General features: G+C 37.1%; 1 protein-coding gene across 1 annotated transcript in view; it reads left to right on the plus strand.

Annotated features, from left to right (window-relative positions):
* Positions 1 to 21,720, plus strand: part of LOC136874578 (membrane-bound alkaline phosphatase-like) — a 76,534-nt gene extending 54,814 nt beyond the window's left edge. Inside the window, exons 7-10 of the mRNA XM_068227859.1 lie at positions 2,987 to 3,121; positions 6,463 to 6,654; positions 16,651 to 16,773; positions 21,521 to 21,720. Of these exons, the coding sequence (XP_068083960.1) occupies positions 2,987 to 3,121; positions 6,463 to 6,654; positions 16,651 to 16,773; positions 21,521 to 21,720 (650 nt within the window). The remainder of the gene's footprint in view (positions 1 to 2,986; positions 3,122 to 6,462; positions 6,655 to 16,650; positions 16,774 to 21,520) is intronic.
* The last annotated feature ends 813 nt before the right edge of the window (positions 21,721 to 22,533 follow it).

Consider the following 22,533-nt stretch of genomic DNA (forward strand, 5'->3'; position numbering starts at 1 on the left):
GAAGGGAGTTCGTGCCGGATTCTACACATATTCCATCATGAATTATTAAGTCAACGGACCGGCGCCATCAGCGGAGAAATGCAAGGATTTCAACCCTAGAATGTTCGATTGAGGACGCCAGGAGATCAACATGAAGTCTACGGTATAAGTTAAGTCGACTATGTCTTATTTATATCTGTTCTTTGTAGCACGTTAGTTCCATTTCATTCTTTTGGTGTGGTCTTGTAGTCTGTAGTTGATTTCTTTTTCATTATATCGTTCTGTAATACGTGAGACCGGACTTGGAGATTAATTCGTGTACTTGTTCAGATTCCCGACCGCGTGTTATTGTGTTCTGAAATGACAGATCAGTCGAAGTTGTCCATGTGTTATCGTAACCATCCTTTCTTATTTTACGAATTTCATTGTATTAGTGAGTTATTCTGTGTTGTAGGAATTTATTGAGGTAATATTTTCCCAATATTTTTTCAATTTTTCGTGATATTTGGACATATTCGGACCTCGTGGTAATTGTAGTATGTTATCAGGATGTAAATACCGGAATAAGATCATGGATTTATTAGGAGTATATGATCAGTGATATATAATTCTTAATGGTTTATTTAATCATCGAGACGAATTTAATGGGAGTAAGACTTGTTCTTGGACGATAACATGTTTTTACAGAATTTTCTGACTACACATTGTGTGATATGCGGTTGTGATGAATATTGGTCGTCATTATATTGTTGTTATTGTACGTGGAATTTATGTGGAATCGGTACATGTGATATGAGTCTTTTGATAGTAAATTGTCACGTGTTTGTGGGACGATATTTTTAATACATGATGTTGATCATAGTAGGAAATAGATAATGGTTCCTCGAGATCATATGAAGTGTAGTCACTTTGATAACGTCTTCCAATGATGATAATAATAAGTATATGTCGATAGATGTACTCCAGAATTCTGTCTTAATATTTTGAAATGAGCTTATCCAGATATAACTCATGGAAGTCATTAATTCAAAGATTCTAATGTGTGTGTGAAACTTACTGGAGGGCATTACATTTGGAAAGTAGATTCTCAAATAAATATCCCGATAAGATTAGAGTTCGATACCAGGCGAGCTCACTTTTTATCGCCAGAATTCGTACTCACATGGAGACTTCACGTTTTCAACGACAGTTCTAAATGGATGTTACTTTGTACATGAACGCGATGTAGATATTGTAGATATTTCTTCTTTGGAAATTTTTCCTGCAGATAGTTGGTAGAATTAGTAATATTTTCTAGTGATAAGATATTTCTTGTGCATTTAAGATGTGATGTGACACTTTAGTGGCATTTAATTTATAATTTTGACAGTATTCCTACGCCGATGAATTATCTTGATTTAATGATTTTTGAGAATTAATAATTTCAATTTCTTATGGAAGACCACGTAATAATAACGTTAGATTTTAGTTCTCACGAGGAGAGAAGTGGGAAAGACTTTGAGCAGATATACTCGACGTCTCGAATTAACTTTTACGTAGCTTAAAGCACGTTCAAGATACAGTTAATAAATATTTAATAAACCTAACTTCACTAATATTTTGATATGAGAAGAAGTAAACTGTGTAAATCTTGAATATTCTATCTCATACACTCCATTAAAATTTAATGTGTTTTTCAGATTATTCGAGGAATTTGATACACCATCCTCATTTTTCAAGATTAAAAAATTTCATATAATTAAATTAATATTAACAAACAAAACATGTAAAATACTGGCAACAACTCTGTTAGAATTCTAAGGCAAAAGAGTCACGTGTATCACCCATTTGTTTGAATTATTTTTATGTCACGTCAAGAATCATCAGTAATTTAACTTAACGTAGCGATCATTCCCCATAATCATAGATTATCAGGATGGCAAAAGTTTATTTTATTTTGAATAAATTATGTTATTCATTGAATATCAAATATTCTTATTTCCGAACCTCATGTTAAATCCTACCAATTGTATTTATTCAGTCAGTGATGTTGTTGAACTGAGCACCCCTGGGGTGTCTCCTGTTCACCGGCTAGACCTAGTTACGGGTACAATATATACATTTCATATGCTGATTACACGAGGCTGTGGACTGCTGTGTCTTAAATCCTCCACATTAAACAACAATAACACTATTAGGACGAGAGTTTGGAAGTGTCAGTGTTCCTTGTTTAACGAATTCTTGGAAATTCTCATCGAATAAATATTTACTTACGTTAGGCACAAGTAAGTGGAACCAATTTCTCGAAAATAATTTATGTAGTGGCTATTTTAGCTAGGTTTCGGAACATTTGAATTAATGATTCTCAATTTGAAAAAAGTCCTTCTCAACTAAAACTACAACAGATTATGTGAGTTCCAAGTTACAAGGTAGTTTAAAAATTTGACATATGAATTCAGACAAAATTCCTTTGACTATTCTAATTCCTAACTATGAGAGTACTCAGGCCGTTAGCCAAAAAATTATATCATAAGTAATCTAAAAGAACCTTTCCATAATAACTGAATTAAGGATTCTGAATTATTTCATTTCAGCTGTAATTATAGCGGATGATGTCCATGTCATTGTGGGTTTTATTAACTGAAAGTTTGAAGTCTGAAAACATCTCAACGAGGGTTATACTTGCTTAAGCATATCAGTACTCCACAATCGTGTATTTTCAATTCCAATATACTCAGATGCAACTATTGTGGGAGAAATGACTTGCACATAACCCGACCAATTTTATGAGATGCTCCTTGGTCCCTTTAGGTAGCAGTACTTAGGACGACAAACAGAAAGTTTCATGATTTAGTTAGAGCATCAATATGTTTCATTGATCTCTGGCTGTCAGTAATATACACCGAACCTCTAAATCGGGTGAATGCAGTAATTTTGTTACCACCTGAAATAGTTTGCTGAAATGAACAGTGGATGTTCCATCTTTCATTATGAAGACCGATAATTTTTCTTTTTTTCTTTTCTTTAGGCTTATTCGAGGCAAGTCATATGAAATATCATTTAGAAGCCAACAACAAAACAGAGCCCACTTTATCTGAAATGACGGAAGCTGCTATCAAGTTACTCTCAAAGAAAGAAAAGGGATTTGCTCTGTTCGTTGAGGGTAAGTGCTGAGATAGACAATAACAGTGACATCAGAGTACTTCTATTAATATTTCTTTCTGTCCAACGAGTAAATAGAGACATGTAGCCCCTAATGGTACGCGTGTGCAGAATAAATTTAGCCCACTTGTTTGAGAATTGTTCAATGGAAAGTTACTGCTCTTCGGTATCTGTACGAGTTTTGAGACGTTGGTCATTTAGGGTACAAATCGTAGTCGTGTATAATTGTGGGGTTAAGTAAGTGAACTCGTGTCGTCTTCTGGAATTGACGTAACTCTTTTCGGGCATACCCGAATGGAGCTGTGCTGCATGTTCAATTTTAACCCCTTTTGACATTCTCACATACCTGGAACTGAACCCTGGCGGCAGAGTTCGAAAGATAATAGGGCAAGCCGTTATGCTACGGAGATGGAAATTGCGGGAAGAGGGTGAAGTACGGAGTAAGGAGGATCATTATCTGAAGTATTCATTCATATCTATAATCTGAGGAATAGCGTAAGCACTCTTTTAAAAATGTGTAAGTATATGAAGATCCTACTGACATAAATGACCTTGAAAATGACGACAACATAACAAGTGATAAACTGGGACCCTCTTTAACAAAAGAAGAATATCTTAAGGCTGTGAAAGAATTGGAACCTAATAAAGCGCCAGGATGCGGTGAAATAACTGGATAAATGATACAGAGACTGGATGATGAAACACACGGCTATAGTTTTAAACTGATCACGGAAATATATGAAACCGGAGAAATTCCAGAAGATTTTAAAAAAATCTCTTATAATCCCTTTACCAAAGAAACCTGGAACTCAAAATGCTAAGAAAATCGCACCTTGAGTCTATTGGCGCACATGTCAAACATATTGACAAGAATAATACATAACCGAATAAGCAATAAAATTGAACCACATTTGGCTGAAGATAGGTTTGTATTTAGACGAAATAGAAGCACACGAGAAGCTACTCTAACGTAACGACAGGTTATAGACAAAATGCTAGACGTAAGAAAATCTTTGTTTATTGCATTCGTGGATTTAGAAAAAGCTTTTGATAATGTGAAATGGAATATATTAATGAAGATTATGACTACTGCTAGTCTAGATTTTAGAGATAGACGAATAGTATATGAACTCTATAAGAGGCATCATAAACATAAATGGTGAAGTATGGGAGGCTTATATAAAGAAAGGAGTACGACAGGGATGTAATTTGTAACCAGTGCTCTTCAACCTGTATATTGAGAAAAGCATTGAGGAATGTAAAGAGGATATGGAAAGGATAAAGATAAATGGAGTAGAAATCAAAATGATAAGATTTGCTGATGACATAGTTGACATAGAGGAGAACGAAGATAAACTACAAAGTGCATTAATAAGAATGAATAATATAATGAGAAATAAGTATAACATGAAAATTAATACTAACAAGCCCGCAATTATGGTATGCAACCGCCAGCAAATTGCAATCGACATCAGAATTAATGATATACACCTAAGGCAAGTAAATGTCTTTACCTACTTAGGAAGTAAAATCACTCCAGATGGCAAAAGTTCAGTCGACATAAAGAGCATTGAAGAATGTAAAGAGGATATGGAAAGGATAAAGATAAATGGAGTAGAAATCAAAATGATAAGATTTGCTGATGACATAGTTGACATAGAGGAGAACGAAGATAAACTACAAAGTGCATTAATAAGAATGAATAAGATAATGAGAAATAAGTATAACATGAAAATTAATACTAAAAAGCCCGCAATTATTGTATGCAACCGCCAGCAAATTGCAGTCGACATCAGAATTAATGATATACACCTACTTAGGAAGTAAAATCACTCCAGATGGCAAAAGTTCAGTCGACATAAAGAGCAGAATTTCCCTACCAAAGATTGCTTTTTACAAGAAAAGGATACTACTTACATCAAGGAATTTAAATGTGGAGACCAAGAATAGATTTATTAAGTGCTATGTCTGGAGCGTGGCCTTGTATGATTCAGAAACGTGGACTATTAGTGCATGTGATAAGAAACGTCTTGAAGCATTTGTGATGTGGTGCTGGAGGAGGATGGAAAAGATCTCATGGACAGAAAAACTCACCAATGAAGAAGTTCTTCGACGAATAGGTGAAAAAAATCCTTTTTAGCAACAATATGAAAGAGAAGAGATCAATTAATTGGCCATCTCTATAGGCACAATGGTTTCATAGTTAATGTCATGGAAGGAATGATTCAAGGTAAAAGAGGAAGACCTAGACTGCAATATTCAAGACAGATCAGAGATGACGTAGGAACAGGCCCATATGTGAAAATGAAGTGATTAGCGGATTACAGAGGAGAGTGGAGAAGACGAATTGCTGCCAACCAATCAGGATTGAGAATTGATAAGAAGATTGACTTAACGCCCTTTCCTCTTTCCTTGAAGGCTGACGTGGCAAATCGTATGCATTTAACTTTATCTGTTACTGGTAGTCAGCACCTAACAGTTCATTTCTGGTATTTTGAGTACATTGGTTCTGCATACCTGTAAGTGAACAAATAATCTATACTGTAACATAAAAGTACGCCTGGAGCATGCTTGGAACTCCTTTGCATTGCAATAAGTTAGGTCAATTGTTCCCTTTTATTTTGTTTGAAGTCGTACGAACACCGACAGGGATAGGAAGGGAATAGGATTGGGAAGGAAGCGATTTCGCCTTAATTAAAAAATTTCCCTAGTATTCACCTTGTGTGAATAAGGGAAAGGAGGGAAAACTTCCTTTAGGGCTGCTCACATAGGGGTTAAAAATCACCATCTGCCGACTGCAATCCCATAGCTGTGTGGCCCAACTCGAGGCTTAGTATCTTCGACACATTTGGTTAAATTAAACACACACATCACAACTACATGTGCAGTGGAAGGTGCTCACAAGTAAAATCACGGTTTACGTGAACTACATATTTCTGTGGGGATGAGCAAATTATCTCTGTGTACAAATGGTGGATGTATCACACACACACAAAATAACAAAACACAACTGGGATTCTACGATTAAACAATCCTTGTCCAAATTTCGGATTTCTTTCTAAATAATATTTTTTTCACCCCTGTTATATCATGCGAAATTTTGGAGACATCCAAATACTGAAACAACATTTTATGATAAGTAATAGTACGATTATTACTATAATTATTATTATTATTACTATTACCATTATTAATTATAATAATTAATAATTAATTTATTATTATTATTATTATTATTATTATTATTATTATTATTATTATTATTATTATTATTATTATTATTATTATTATTATTATTATTATTATTATTATTATTATTATTATTATTATATTCTATTACAGGTGCTAGAATTGATCATGGCCATCATTCGACGACAGCTAAACGTGCTTTGGATGAGGCAGTGGAGATGGCCAAAGCAGTTAAGAAGGCGGTGGAACTCACGAGCAGTAAAGACACACTGATCGTTGTGACAGCAGATCATGCCCACACAATGTCCTACAGCGGCTACCCGACTCGTGGCAACGACATTTTAGGTACAGTAATAACAACAGCCTCATCTATATAATATTCTGATTATGAACTCATACATGAGACAAACTGCACTTTTAAATGGCCCTACAAAACATCAAATAATCTCTACGAATAAAACGAATAAAACAATGATAATAATAATAATAATAATAATAATAATAATAATAATAATAATAATAATAATAATAATAATAATAATAATAATAATAATAATACCAAACATGAATGAGAAAGCAGCAATTCAAGAACGTGCAAGAAAGATGGAAACTGCGTTTAGATTATGTCAGAACACCCACAAATATAAGTCACTCTCCTACCAGGCCAAGTTCAAGCACTACAGCACGATAGTCAAACCTGAATGTTTATACGCAGCTGAGACAATAGCCACGAAGGGACTCTCAGATTTGGAAAATAAACAAAGGAGGTTCCTTAGAAAGATTCTTGGACCCATAAAATCATCAGACAAGTTTACGTTTCGCATGAGACCAAATCGAGAACTATACCAACAATTTGAAAACATCACCACCACAATGAAAAAGAGGAGATTGACGCTCTACGGACATATTAAAAGGATGGGATCGGAGAGACTCGCCAACAGGATCCTCACCTTCCAGGAGAGCAGGAAGACACAAGTCCCATGGGTAAAAGAAGTCCACCGAGATTTAGAAAAATGTGGGATCACGGCAGAAGACATAACAAACAGAAAAATCTTCAGGCAGAGATTTGTGGAGGTCAAGGACCTAGCTGATGAGAAAACGAGGAAGAATTGAGTATTCTCGGCAGAAGAACGAGCACGAGCAAGCCAACGGATGAAGGAATACTGCCGAAAGAGGAAGGAGAAAGAACTTGAGAAAGCAATGAAGTTGCGTAATCGTAGCCCACAGATAGCTGAAACGATAGTAATAATAATAATAATAATAATAATAATAATAATAATAATAATAATAATAATAATAATAATAATAATAATAACCGTATTTGTTTTATGTCTCACTAACTACTTTTATGGAATCTAATGACGCAGGGAACTTTGTACCATACAAGTACTTTAACGTGCGGAAACGCGATAAGGCTAGCATATTTGAGCACATTCAAATGCCATCGCACTGAGCTTAGAATTACATAAGAGGTAATTGCAAACTGAACATTATTCTCCTTTCAATTAATCGATCACTATTGATAAGCATTTAGCGTAGTCGCCCAGATGGCGGATTTCCTATCTGTTGTTTTCCTAGCCTATTTTAGAAGAACTCCTCTTCCCATAAACGAAAATTTTCCCCAATTTGTCCTCTGAATTCCAACTTTATCTTTATTCCTCTACTGATGTCATTTCACGCCATCTCTCCACTGACAACCCGGAACATACCTCGTGATCGAGCAGCACGTCTCCTTTCTCCCAAAATCACCCAAAACAAATCGAGCTGCTTTTCTTTGAATTTTTTCCAGTTCTTGAATCAAGTAATCCTGGTGAGGGTCGCATACACTGGAACCGTACAGAATATGGGGTCTTACCAGAGACGTGTATGCCCTCTCCTTCACATCCTTACTACAGCCCCTAAATACTGTACTCTCATAACTATGTGCAGATATCTGTACCCTTTGTATACAGTCATATTACGTGATCACCCCAATGAAGATCTTTCCTTACATTGACGACCAGGTATTTACAATGATTCCCATAGGGAACTTCCACCCCATTAACGCAGTGATTAAAACTGAGATGAATTATCCTATTTGTGAAACTCACAACCTGACTTTTAACCCCTTTTATCATCATAGCATCGCCTTACTGTCCATCTCACAACATTATTGAGGTAATTTTACAGTTGCTCACAATCTTGTAATTTATTATTCTGTACACAATAACATCACCTGCCAAAAACCTTATATCAGATTCCACTTCTTTAAACATATCATTGATATATATATACGAAAACATAAAGGTCCAATTCTACTGCTTTGAGAAATTCCCCTCTTAACCCTAGTACCACAACGTTCATTTCTTGGAACTAGAATCACAACGTGGGGTCACCCACGACCCTACATTTGAACAAATTATTTAGGCATTGAATAACATTTATGCTACTTGAAATCAGGAGATTATTTACATTTGAGTATATTAAGTTCAAAACATAAAGAAATTTACCAAAATGTCAAGTAATATTGTTTACAGAACAATTTGATTAAAAGTGCGTTTTTTGTTGGTTTGAATATTAAGCACTTGTCTACGTGAATATTTAGTGTATTATTGTTTATATATTCGCAATATTTACCTTAAAATAAACAAATCACTTATATTTTTGCAAGTTAAGTTCAGATAAGAAAGTAATTAACTGTATTACCACACAATATGATGTACGTATCCTTATTATCAAAAGTAAGTTCCTTTTTCTTGGTTTTGATGTTCGACATTTTCTACGGTGAGTAATCACTATCTTACGGCTCGCAGTATTCACAGACATTAATCCTATGTTCTGCACATAGGTTTTTAGAGCAGGAACAGCAAGTTGCTACACTTTTTCGGTTCCTGACTCCAGGACAGAAAGCACATCGTCCAGGTCGTCATCCAATTGGCGTAGTAACGTCACTGTGCTCCTCCTCATAACCAAGTACTTGGTGAATGTCATTTCTGAGTTGCCTTGGAAGCCTCTTGTTTACCATTCTGGTCTTCATATGCTCTTCACATAGTCCTAGGGCAAGATTTTTCAGAAAATCTGAGCGTTTGAAAATTTTCCGTCTTTTACCAGTCTTTATACCACCGGCGAGTTGGCCGTGCGGTTAGGAGCGCAGCTCTGAGCTTTTCCGGGACATAGTGAGTTCGAACCCCACTGTCGGCAGCCCTGCAGATGGTTTTGCGTGGTTTCCCATTTTCACACCAGGCAAATGTTGGGGCTGTACCTTAATTAATGCCAAGGCCGCTTCCTTCCCATTCCTAGGTCTTTCCGGTCCCATCGTCGCCGTAAGACCTATCTGTGTCGGTGCGACGTAAAACAAATAGCAAGAAAAGTCTTTGTACAGTGCCATTGTTTGATAACTTTACCAATAAAACACTCCACTACAAACAGTTCACCACAGACGAATACTTTACACAACTCACAACGTGGGGTCATATGCGACCCAAGGGCCTATAACTTTGAAAATAAATAGCGGGAGAAAATAACGCAACCACTCGTTTCAAGAACGTGTCAAGCACTGAAGGTACTGGAAGCATCAGCTTCCTTGTTCATAGAGGTGCATGGGCAGAATCGGTTTAGTACTCCGGAGGGTCACCCACGACCTCACGTTGTGGTTCTAGGGTTAATTATTACAGGCGCAGGTAAAGCTTCACCTACTCAAATTAGTTCTATTTTCTAGAAACCCAGCCACTCATTCAGTCACTCTTTTGTTCAATTACACTTATTTTTCCCAGTAGTCTCCCATGATCTACCCAATCAAATGCCTTAGATAGGTCAATCGCGATACAGTCCATTTCACCTCCTGAATCATGGATATCTGCTATATCTTGTTGGAATCCTACAAGTTGAGCTTCAGTGAAATAACCTTTCCTAAACCCAAACTGCCTTCTGTCAAACCAGTTATTAATTTCGCAAAAATGTCTATTATAATCAGAAATAATCCTTTTCCCAAAGCTTACATGCAATGCATGTCACACTGACTGGCCTTTAATTTTCAGTTTTCTGTCTTTCACTCTTTTCTTTCATACACAGGAGCTACTATCGCATTTATCCATTCATCTTATATAGCTCCGTAATGCAAACAATAATCACATAAGTATTTCAGATATGGTACTACATCCCAACCCATTGCCTTTAGTATATCCCCCGTAACCTTATCAATTCCAGTTGCTTTTCTACTTTTCAACTCTTGTATCTTACTGTTAATTTCATTGCTCTCATAGGTAAATCTTAATACTTCTTTAGTATTAGTCACCTCCTCTATCTGGACATACCCTTGTAACCAGCAATCTTTACATACTGCTGTCTGAATACCTCTGTTTTTTGAAGATCCTCGCGTACTCACTCCCCTTGTTCATTAATGATTCCTGGAATGTCCTTCTTGGAACCTGTTTCTGCCTTAAAGTACCTATACCCACTCTTCCATCTATATATAAAATGCATTCTTTAATTTTCCGTAATTTCTGTCCGTCTGTATGTATGTACACGCATCACGAGAAAACGGCAGAAGAAAATTTAATGAAAATCGGTATGCAAGGTCGGGAAATAAGTCGCTACAATCTAGGCTGAAAATAATTTTATTCACACTGAGTGAAATGGTAGCTGAGGGGAAGGCCAACAATTTAATTCTAAAATTTTTATGTTGTTAGTGGTCGTATCTATAAATACTACATAACTAAAGTTTATAATATTAAATTTCCGATGATTTATGTCTTATACACTGTTACCGTACTGGCTATGATCACAGTGATATTCATTAATTTGGATTTTTGTTACTAAGTCTATATCTGCGCCGGGTCACAAGAAGATTGGTAAACAGAATCTAATGAAAATCGGTATGTAAAGTCAGAGAATAATGGACTATAGTCTACGATATAAATCTTTTTTAAGACGTCCTAATATCACAGAGCCTAATGAAAACTAAATGTGAAGGCCACAATATAGAAAGCGCATAAAATTCACCAACAATAACATTGCGTTTACCGTTGTTTGTTGTGATGTGCTTTGTGTCTTCCGTTGCCACTCATCTCAGATAGATAGGATTACTGCTGCGTACAGTATATTTTTTAAAGTTTGCTTTACGTTGCACCGAAACAGATAGGTCTTATGGCGACGATGGTGTAGTAAAGGGCAATGAGTGTGAATGGAGCGGCCTTGGCATTAATTAGGGTGCAGCCCCAGCATTTGCCTGGTGTGAAAAATGGAAACAACTGAATGCCATCTTCTGGGCGCCGACAGTGAGGTTCGAATCCACTATCTCCCGGATGCAAGTTCACAGCTGAGCGTCCCTAAGCACACGCCAACTCGCCCGGTCGTACCGAGTGTAACAGCCTGCCTGAATATTGGCAGGAAGTAGCTGGGGAGTTAAGTAACTTTCTTCTTTAGCATGCCATTCCTCTGGTTCATAAATTTTCTGATATTACTGGTAGGTAACACACTGGCTCATCATAGCATTCGAGCTACTCAATCCCTCCTCTGAGGCACTGATTGGAATGAGCAGTGTGCATATTTAACGGAATAAGGGCAGAGGAGTGTTCGCGGCTGTCTGCGACCTGGTCATTACAGCTCTGGAACTTTGGACTGTTAGATCGGCACCGTAGTGCTGTTCGTTAAAAGTGAGAAAATGTGCGGTATTTCATTTGATCGAGTATTTTATATGATAACATTGCTTTTAATCGCTACATTCCTACTGACGTTTTTGTAATGACCTAAATTGACTTGAGTTAGGAAAACCACAAAGTCAGTCTTTCTGAGAATTCCGTAGCGAAGCACGGGTACATCAGCAAGTTTTTCACTAACATTTGTATGACGGCCAGTTATGTTTCACATCATGTTGTCCTTAGCTGACTTCTTTGATAGATTCAATTTCCTAACAAGTTCCTTCAATTTCTCCTTACTTCTACAGCCATTTCTAACTCTATTTATTTCCAACCTGCACCTCCTTCTTCGTCTCTTTACTTCTCTGTTATGAAATAGTGGATCTTTATCATTCCTTACCACCTTTAAAGGGTAAAATCCTATTTTCACATTCCTCAACAATTGATTTAAACCATCCCGGAGTCTGTTTACATTTTTATTTACCGTTTGTCACTGATCACAGTTACTCTATTAAAACTCCCTCCTGCCTGGTTTATCGGCCATATGTTACTTCCTAATATTCCTAATTTTAAGACCTTCCTTCCTTTCACATTTATTTTTAACTACCAGAAAAACAGTTAATGATCACTAATACCATCTATTACTTCGGTTTATCTATAGAGCTCATTACTTTTACCAGCACCACGTCAAAGTTATTCTTCCCTCTTGTTGGTTCCATCACTTTCTGGATCAGGTATCCTTCCCATATTAACTTATTTGCCATTTGTTGGTCAAACATCCTGTCGTTCGCATTACCTTCTCAAAGCACATGTCCGGCTCCATGGCAAAATGGTTAGCGTGCTGAACTTTGGTCACAGGGCCCAGGGTTCGATTCCCGGCAGGGTCGGGAATTTTAACCATCATTGGTTAATTCCGCTGGCAAGGGGAATGGTTGTATGTGTTGTCTTCTTCATCATTTTATCCTCATCACAACATGCAGGTCGGCTACGGGAGTCAAATAAAAAGACCTGCACCTGGCGAGCCGAACATGTCCGCGGACACTCCCGGCACTAAAAGCCATACGCGATTTCATTTTCCCAATTGACATTTGCTAAATTGAGATCGCCCCCTACAATCACGTTCCTTTCCTTATCGTTTCCCACATAGCTGATTATTATATTATCAAATAATTCTGAATCAGCGTCAGTGCTTCCCTTTCCCGTTCTGTAGTCTATACTCCTAAGACATCAAGTTGCCTATTATCTTTAGAGATGAGCCTTACACCTAGAATATCATGTTTGTCATCTTTAACTTTTCGTAGCTGAAAAATTCTGAATGAACACTCCCCCTCCTACCATTCCTCTCCTATCTCTACGATACACGCTCCAGTTCCGTGAGAATATTTCTCCACCCATTATATCATTTCTCAGCCATTATTCAACTCCTATTTCAATATCAGGTAATTATATATCTATTACATTACTTAATACTATTCGATTCTTCACAATACTTATAGAGTTCAGCACTAACATTTTTATGTCATCCCTACTTGATTTCCAGTTCCCTGTTCCTTTATCACCGTTCCCTAGGCCACCCCGTTTCCCCGAATGTACCTAACTATAACCCTTCTAAACAAGTATCCTAACTTACATGTACCACTGCGGTTTAAGTGAAGGCCATTTCAGCGCAGATCCATAGCTCCTACCCTCCCATTAGGATCTATAAAGCTCACTCCCACTTTCCCACATACCCACTCCATAGTCTCATTTACATCCCCAATCACTTTCCAGTCAGTATTTCTCCAACACAGCATTCCACTGATAAAATTCTCCTGCTAGATCCCACACATCCCCAACAAATTGGTGTATATACCTTCTTGCCTTACGTTGTTAGTATCAATGTGAAACGCTACCATCTTCTCATTTCCCTCCTCCTTCCCTTCTACTTTCCGCAACATCTACCTTAACCTAATCTATATATATATATAAAATAACATGTCCTGACTGACTGACTGACTGACTGACTGACTGACTGACTGATTGACTGACTGACTGACTGACTCATCATCGTTGAGCCAAAACTACTGGACATAAAGAAACTAAAATTTTAGGATACATTTATATAAGGGTGTAGGGGCTCACTAAGGAAGGATTTAAGGGTATTCCGTCACTAAGGGAGTGAAAAGGGGGGTGAAATTTCTAAATGAGGATATCTATATCTCAAAAACTAAAAATTTTACAGACGGTATTTGGAATCTCCTTTAAAAATAAACATGTGTTTTTTCTGTTTTCGCAAAATCCCATTAAGGCGGGTGGAAAAGGGGGAAAATTGGTTGAATACCTTTTATGAGGATATTATATCTCAAAAACTAGAGATGTTACAGACATGAACATTGGTATTTGGAATCTCCTTTAAAAATAAAGAAACACGTATTTGTTGTTTTAGAAAAATCCAATGAATAGGGGATGAAAGGGAGTGACAAACGGGGTGGAATTAAAAAATATATATCTAGGCCTACAATAAATCTCAGACACTTCACATGTTACAGACTTGAAAACTGGATCTTGGAATCTCCTCTAAAAGTAAAGAGACTAGATATTTGTTTCTGAAAATAAACTTAAGGGGAACTAAAAGAGGGGGTGAATTTTTAGAATGAGCATATCCACAGTACATTTCAAAAACTTTACGTTACAGAAGTGAAAATTGGTATATTTAATCCCTTTCAAAAATAAGAAACACATATTTTTGGTTTTCGGATAAACCACTTGGGGGAGGAGGGGAGGGGCGTTTAGAAAGGACTGAAAATTGGGTTGAATAGATTGTATTAGGATACCGATATCTCAAAAACTGAAGACGTTACAGACGTAAAAATTGGTGATTGGAATCTTATAAAGAAATGCATGGCTTTTGTTTTCGGAAAATCCACTTAGGCGGGGTTTGAAAAACTAAGTTAGTTAAATTATTTGTATGGGTCTACTTATATCTCAAAAACTAAAGATGTTGCAGACAAGAAAATTGGTGTTTGTAATCCTATTTAAAAGCAAATTAACACATATTCCTTTGAATTCAGAAAATCCAATTAAGGGGGAGGGGAAGAATTGAAAAATATATTGAATTATTTGTTTGAGGATACTTATATCTTATGAAAACTAAAGTTGAAACAGATGTGAAAAATGGTATTTGGAATCTCGTTTAAAATAAAGAAACGCGCATTTTAGCGGGAAAATAAACTTGAGGGCGAGGGGGTGAAAAGGAATTGAATTTCTTTTATGAGGACACATATCTCAAAAATTGAACATGTTACAGTCGTGGTGATTGTTATTTATAAGCTCCTTTATAAATAAGCACGCATTTTTTTCTTTTCGGAAAATTCACTTAAGCAGGGAGGGTGAAAGGAAGTGAAAAAAATTGAATTCATTTCATTTGGATACTTATATCTCAAAAACAGATGGTTACAGATGTGAAAATTGGTGTTTGGAATCTCCTTTAAAAATAAAGGAACACGCATTTTGGGAGGGAATCAACTTAACAGGGGTGAGGTGAAAAAGGAGTTGCTTTTTGTAAGGATACTTACTGTATATCTAAAAAAATATGTTACAGGGGTGGAAATTGGTATTATGAATCTCCTTTAAAAATAAAGAAATACGTCTTGTTTGTTTTCGGAAATTCACTTACGGGGGGAAATAATTGAAATATTCGTTGAATTATTTGTATGAGGATACTTATATCTCTAAAAGCTAAAGATGTTACAGACGTGAAACTTCGTATTTGGAATCCCCCTTTAAAAATAAACACGTATTTTTGTTTTCGGAAAATCGACTTGGGGGGAGGGATGAAAATAAGAAAAGAAGGAGTTACATTATGTTTAAGAGGATATTTATGTCTAAGAAACTGAAGATGTTACAGACATGAAAGTTGGTATTTTGAATCTCCTTTAAAACCAAATATTATTTCGTTTTCGGAAAATCCACTTAAGGGGTGAAAAGAAGTGAACAACGAGTGAATAATTTTTAATGAGGATGCTTGTATCTCACAAACTGATGATATTACAGACGCGAAAATTAGTACTTGGAATCTCCTTTAAAAATAAAGGAACATGTATTTCTTTTTGTTTTCGGAAAATGGTAAGGACTGATAAAGGGGTTGAATTATTTTATGGGGATTCTTATAGCCAATCTCAAAAACTAAAAATGTTAGGACTTGAAGATTGATATTTGGAGTCTCATTTAAAATTAAACTTTGTTTTTCGATTTGAAAGAAGACTGTGTCTATGTTTCATGATCATCTTAGCCCCAAAAGGCAATAACACAAACGTGGTTTACAAATAGTTTCCGGGGTAAATGAAACTCAATTTGTCGGTGAATGTTTATACTTAGGGATTTTCAGATAATATCTTAGTACAGTATCGATGAACGATTACTTTTTTTATTTTACGAAATCCCCTCGAGTGAAGCCGCGGATAACTGCTAGTTCCTGGATAAATATCTTGGTTCAACATTTTTATGTTGACTGCTATTTCAGGAGTTCAAACTTCGAACTGTACTCTTCCGCATATAATTCCTTATTATTTCTGCACCGTTTCATAACCTCCATATGATCGTCAGTTTGTACTGGACTTACGACACCTCGAACCGATACCCCAGTCTTTGAATAATAAAATGGGGAGGAGTGAATTGTTCATACTGAGTCGAATGTATTGTGTTTTGACTCGGCTGTAATAGGTAACGCATATATTTGTATTTACAGGACTGGTCGGTGTATCTGATGTTGACAATCTTACGTACTCTACACTCAGCTACGCCAATGGACCTGGATTTAAAGCTCCGGATAGTGGCTGCAAGCGGCACGATCTGTCCAAGGACAATATGAGTAAGTCTGAATCAGAATGAAGTGTTCTATTAATATCAATCTTAAACAATTTTGATCATATTAAACCACTCCTACTCACACTCAATATTTCTATGTATTTAATATTTTGGGAAAACCGTTAGACATCTGTAGAGTCCATAATTTTATCCAGTGATAGGTTAGAATTCGAACTTTCTGAAGAAACGGTTCCTCCGGATAAGAGGATGCATGCAACCACTCGACCTTCGGGTCAGCTGTTTCACTTATAGAGTCTTCAATAGAGACGGACTTTGTAGAGTAATTGGTTATACTCTGTCTTCTATGCTCAAGGCTCAAGAATCAAACCTGGATACAGTGAGTTTACTTTGGAGAGTACCAAAATGTGAAAGATCCGCCTTAATATTTTATTATTTGTTAATGATCTATTTTAAACGGCACGAGCACTTAAGTTAATTTCACTAAACAATTAATATTATCTCGAACTGCTTTAAACGGTATTCTAGACTGTCATTTTATTGCTAAAATCATGCTTGTAATAGCCATAGTGTCCCTGCAGGAACTGGCTGTGTTTTTACATAAAAAGTAACAGTCCGCGTTGCACATGGAGCCCTTTGCGAACCTTAGTTTGCCTGGGTGGTTGCTGTCTAGCCAATGGCCAGTATATATTGAAGAATCGTATAGTGAACACCAACAGTTAACCCCTACCCATGTAGATGTTGTTCGCAGGTATTGTGGCTGCTCCTTATCTCCTTAGGCTCCAAGGGATGATTTATCATTCCTCTTTGAACTCGCCGAAAGTGCCAGGAATGATATTTCACCCATCACGCAGACTCGTTTAGAAACCGTCGCAGCTCATCCTTTTCCGTTAGATGGCAACACATATCAGTATATTCTTATCAAGGAAGGTGTGTAGTCTCCAAATTTACTACCAGGAGCTACATAACATTATTTGTTTTCGTGTGACGAACATTTTAAAAATGTGAAGGCTGTGTCCGCACACCTTGTGCACATATCAACAGTGATGGCGGCCTGACGGGACGACGTATTGACAAATAATGATGGTCTAGCTGACAAAATACATAGTTTAGGGAATGACGAAAATTATTCCGAGTCAGAAAATGAACTGGACTTCATAATAGTGTTGAAACCAATTCTAGTGATGTTATAGTTGGTGAGAGTGATTCTGAAAACGATTTTGTAAACACCGCCAATTCCCGAGGTTATAAATAATTCGGAATGTAACGAAGATTTCCACGGTAATATTGGTATTAACAATATCACACATTGCCATTATTCAGTGAAGTTACCCGTGATAGTGATTTACCGTACCAACCACCTCACACTTTCCTCGAGTTACCAGGATCGAAACATCCCCCTCCTCATGATGCTGTATCTCTACCTTATATTTCGATTTTAAGACATATTATCACTCCAAATAACATAATTTTAGCCAACACGACAGTCAAGAGTGTGTGCTACAAAAATACCACCAGTTAGTGTGTCATACTGATTTTTAGTATTACATGTTTGCCTTAAAATATGGATTTTCATTCATGAATTTAAAATATTTAAATTTGTGACTTATTTTAATTTTAACTAAAAATGATTTTAGGTATAAACTGCCATAAATTCAAAGGGACATTCCTTCTATATAACAGGAAAAATTTTCACTGATAATGGGTGTATATTGAGAGAGAAATGAATTTTTTTCTAGAGATTTGCAAATCGGACAAAAAGTGGGTGGCACTCTTGGCTAGTACCTAACATATACACGCGGCACTGAGAGGGACTGGCCCGCTGAACGCTGACTCAGAGCTTAACGTAGTTGCTCTAGAAACCCCATCCGTACTTTGACTACTGTTGAACTGTTATACGGGGATACCGGACCTAACTTCCTTCCTTTTATAACGTAGACTTACACTCCTCGACGACGGGTACATGGAAAGAAACATATTAAGACACTTTTAGTGTTTACGTAGGACGCGAACATCGCCGGGCGTGTTTAAATTACGATTATGTTTAATGCCTCAATTTCCAGATAAAATAGTAGGCTACCTGGTGCATGTAGTTTTCATGAAATGGCACTTCAAAGTAAGGCAACATTTGTGCTAAATATGTGACGTCGCACGCATACTCTTTTACAACATGGCACTGTGTTGACTCGCCTGCTCTGTTGGATATTATATGTTGTTTTGAATATATCGTGGCCAGTTGTCTATACTAATATTATAAAGAGAAAAAATGTGTTTGTTTGTAACGAATAGACTCAAAAACTACTGAACCGATTTTAAAAATTACTTCACCTATAGAAAGCTACATTGCCAGTGAGTAACATGGGCTGTATTTTATTTTCAAAACAATTCGAGGAGGGGAGCACGGGAGGGATATAAAAATAATAGGGTTAAATAGGCAAAATATCGAATTTGTTGTATAAGGACAAGACAAAGCTCAATTTAATCCTCTTGATGCAAAGAACAAAACTCGGTAAGCCCTACGGACCCGAAAAGCATGCTTTAAGGCCCTAAAACCAACCGTTACGGAGATATTGGCACCACTCTACCCCTGCTCTAGGAATCGGATATGGTAATGAACTGCCGTAACCATGGCAACGTCAGCTCCAGGATTCTACAGCAGGAAAATTATCTACAATAAATCACCAAAACCTAACATGTTACAGACATGAAAACTGATATTTGGAATCCCCTTTAAAAATAAAGGAACACAAATATTCGTTTTCAGAAAATCCACTTGCGGGGGGGGGGGGGGGGGGTATGAAAAGAAGTGAGGAAGGGGTTGAATTATTTATATGAGGATACATATATCTCAAAAAATGAAGATGTTACAGACTTTAAAATTGGTACTTGGAGTCTCCTTTAAAAATGAACACACTCTTTTTGGAATATCCATTTAAGCGGTGAAAAGAATAAAAAAGCGTGTGAATTTTTAAAAATGAGTATCCTGTTCTTCTATCGCTTTACCCACACCTGTGGGGTTGCGGGTGCGAACTGCGTCGCACATGTGGATTGACCCTGTTTTACGGCTGGATGACCTTCCTGACGGTAACCGTATGTGTAGGGATGTAATCTATACTTCTATACTATTATTATAAAGAGGAAACATTTGTATATTTGCTTGTAACGGAGAGACTCAAAAACTACTGAACCGATTATAAAAATGACTTCACCTATAGAAAGCTCCATTGCCAATGAGTAACATGGGCTGTATTTTGTTTTCAAAACAATTCGAGGGGGGCGACGGAGGGAGATAGGAAAACATTAAAATAATAGGCTTATATAGGCGAAATCTAATTTTTCGCACAAGGACGAGACAAAGCTCAATTTAATCCTCTTGACGAAAAGAACGAAACTCGGTAAAACCATGTTTTAAGGCCCTAAAACCAACCGTTATGGAGGTATTGGAACCACACTTCCCCTGCTCTAGGAATCGGATAAAGAAATGATTGGCCGTAACCATGGCAACGTCAGCTCCAGAATTCTACAGCAGCTAGGTTATGCATGTGAAAATATACTGTTGTGTAAGACGCTCATAGCACTCCTTTGGGCGGGGATGGAAAGGGAGTGAAGTACTGTATGTAGTGCAGCGACCAGCGGTTGCCGACGGGCCTCCTTTTTTACGTACTGGCTTAGGTTTCAGCATTTTGCGGAGTCTGTTACCTATAGTTTACACTATTTTCTATCAAATCATGGAGTAGTACGTTCACTGATGTTATTAGTGCCGATATTTTGGTCCACTATTACAATCATTGTAACCATGAAAACAAGCTATATGCTGTACACAATTGTCATGACTTGAAAAAATTTCTCAACATTTATACTCAGATTCATTATATGATGTGCGACATGAGTGACAAGTCCTGAGAATTGTAATTCTCGATAATTATAGTAGTTTCTTTTATGCATCGCGTACTTCCTTTATCATTTGTAATACTGTAGTTACGAAATTTTTTTTTTTTGCTAGGGGCTTTACGTCGCACCGACACAGATAGGTCTTATGGCGACGATGGGATAGGAAAGGCCTAGGAGTTGGAAGGAAGCGGCCGTGGCCTTAATTAAGGTACAGCCCCAGCATTTGCCTGGTGTGAAAATGGGAAACCACGGAAAACCATTTTCAGGGCTGCCGATAGTGGGATTCGAACCTACTATCTCCCGGATGCAAGCTCACAGCCACGCGCCTCTACACGCACGGCCAACTCGCCCGGTTAGTTACGAAATGTCGGATCAAACAAATACATTCAACAATATTTATAGTATATTTGTGGTACTATCTAGCGGAAGTATACTTACACCAAACCTGCAGCTTTGTGCAGGGAGCAGGTATGTCTAGGTGGGAATGAAGGTAAAACATGGTATCAAAGGATCTCAGAGGTCGACGCTAATTAGGAACTAATATTTAGAGGCCCCCATGAAGAAAAGAAGAAGAAGATACACTATAATTCCAAACATAAAAAATAATTTCTACGTACTTAAGTAAATACACCAGTGATATAATTATGTAATGAATTCAGTCACACTGATAGTATGAGTAACTAAAGCCAGTTTCTGATAACCCTACGAAGTATAGAAAAAAGTTATTTATAATAAGTAAGTCGACGAAACTTTCAAAACTCTGCGGCCATTAAAATAGTGACAATCTACTGCCAATGCTTTTTTCTTCACAACTATTGTGCCATTGTATTTTATATGTGCGCCATTTACGTTCGTACTTTCTCCTCTACCCAGTTTCATTTACTAGATATTATTTGTTTCAGCATCTCAAACGTACGAATTCCCAGCCTTGGCACCTATGGTAGCAGAGACGCATGGTGGAGATGATGTTGCAGTGTTCGCTACTGGACCTTGGGCTCACTTACTGACTGGACTCTACGAGCAGAACTTCATTCCACATATGATGGCATACGCCTCATGCATTGGATCGGGACTGACTGCTTGTTCCAATAAAAATAGATAAGAAAGAAATACTCCACGTAATCAGCAACACCTGAATTTAGGGCTGTAAACAGTTCAATTCCTACTGCTCATAATATTAGCGGCTTCAAATAGGCTCATTCAACGTGGAATTTACGGCATAAATATGGGGAAATGTGCAATATGTGGACAAGGAATTAAAAATCCTCTACGCAGATTAATATTATTTATCATATTTATTAATACCCGTTATTTAATATTTAATGCAGTATTATTTTGTACAAAATCCAAACTTTTCCTTATTCTGATAGGACAACTTTAAATATCCATTCACCGGGCGAGTTGGCCGTGCGCGTACAGGCGCGCGGCTGTGAGCTTGCATCCGGGAGATAGTAGATTTGAATCCCGCTATCGGCAACCCTGAAGATGGTTTTCCGTTGTTTCCTATTTTCACACCAGGCAAATGCTGGGGCTGTACCTTAATTAATGCCACGGCCGCTTCCTTCCGACTCCCAGGCCTTTCCTATCCCATCGTCGCCATAAGACTTGTCTGTGTCGGTGCGACGTAAAGCCCCCATTGTTCTTCACAGCGGCTGATAACACTGAAGCACTACAAGGAATTATTCACGAGTAGATTTGGTACATATGTATGAGACTGAAAACGTGTTCATATGACAATAATATGATTGTTCTGGACAAAACATTATTTTAATAAATGACTTTTTTTAATGAAATTTTTCTTCTGAACTTAAATATTTCCCCCCATTTTTTCATCTGTGTTTAATCACACGTCTTGTTCCTCATAATGCTTCACCTTTAGCAGATTCAGTGCAAGAACGTGCAATGGGGAGGTTAT

Source organism: Anabrus simplex, chromosome 5, assembly GCF_040414725.1.
Source record: "Anabrus simplex isolate iqAnaSimp1 chromosome 5, ASM4041472v1, whole genome shotgun sequence".
Classification (NCBI taxonomy): domain Eukaryota; kingdom Metazoa; phylum Arthropoda; class Insecta; order Orthoptera; family Tettigoniidae; genus Anabrus; species Anabrus simplex.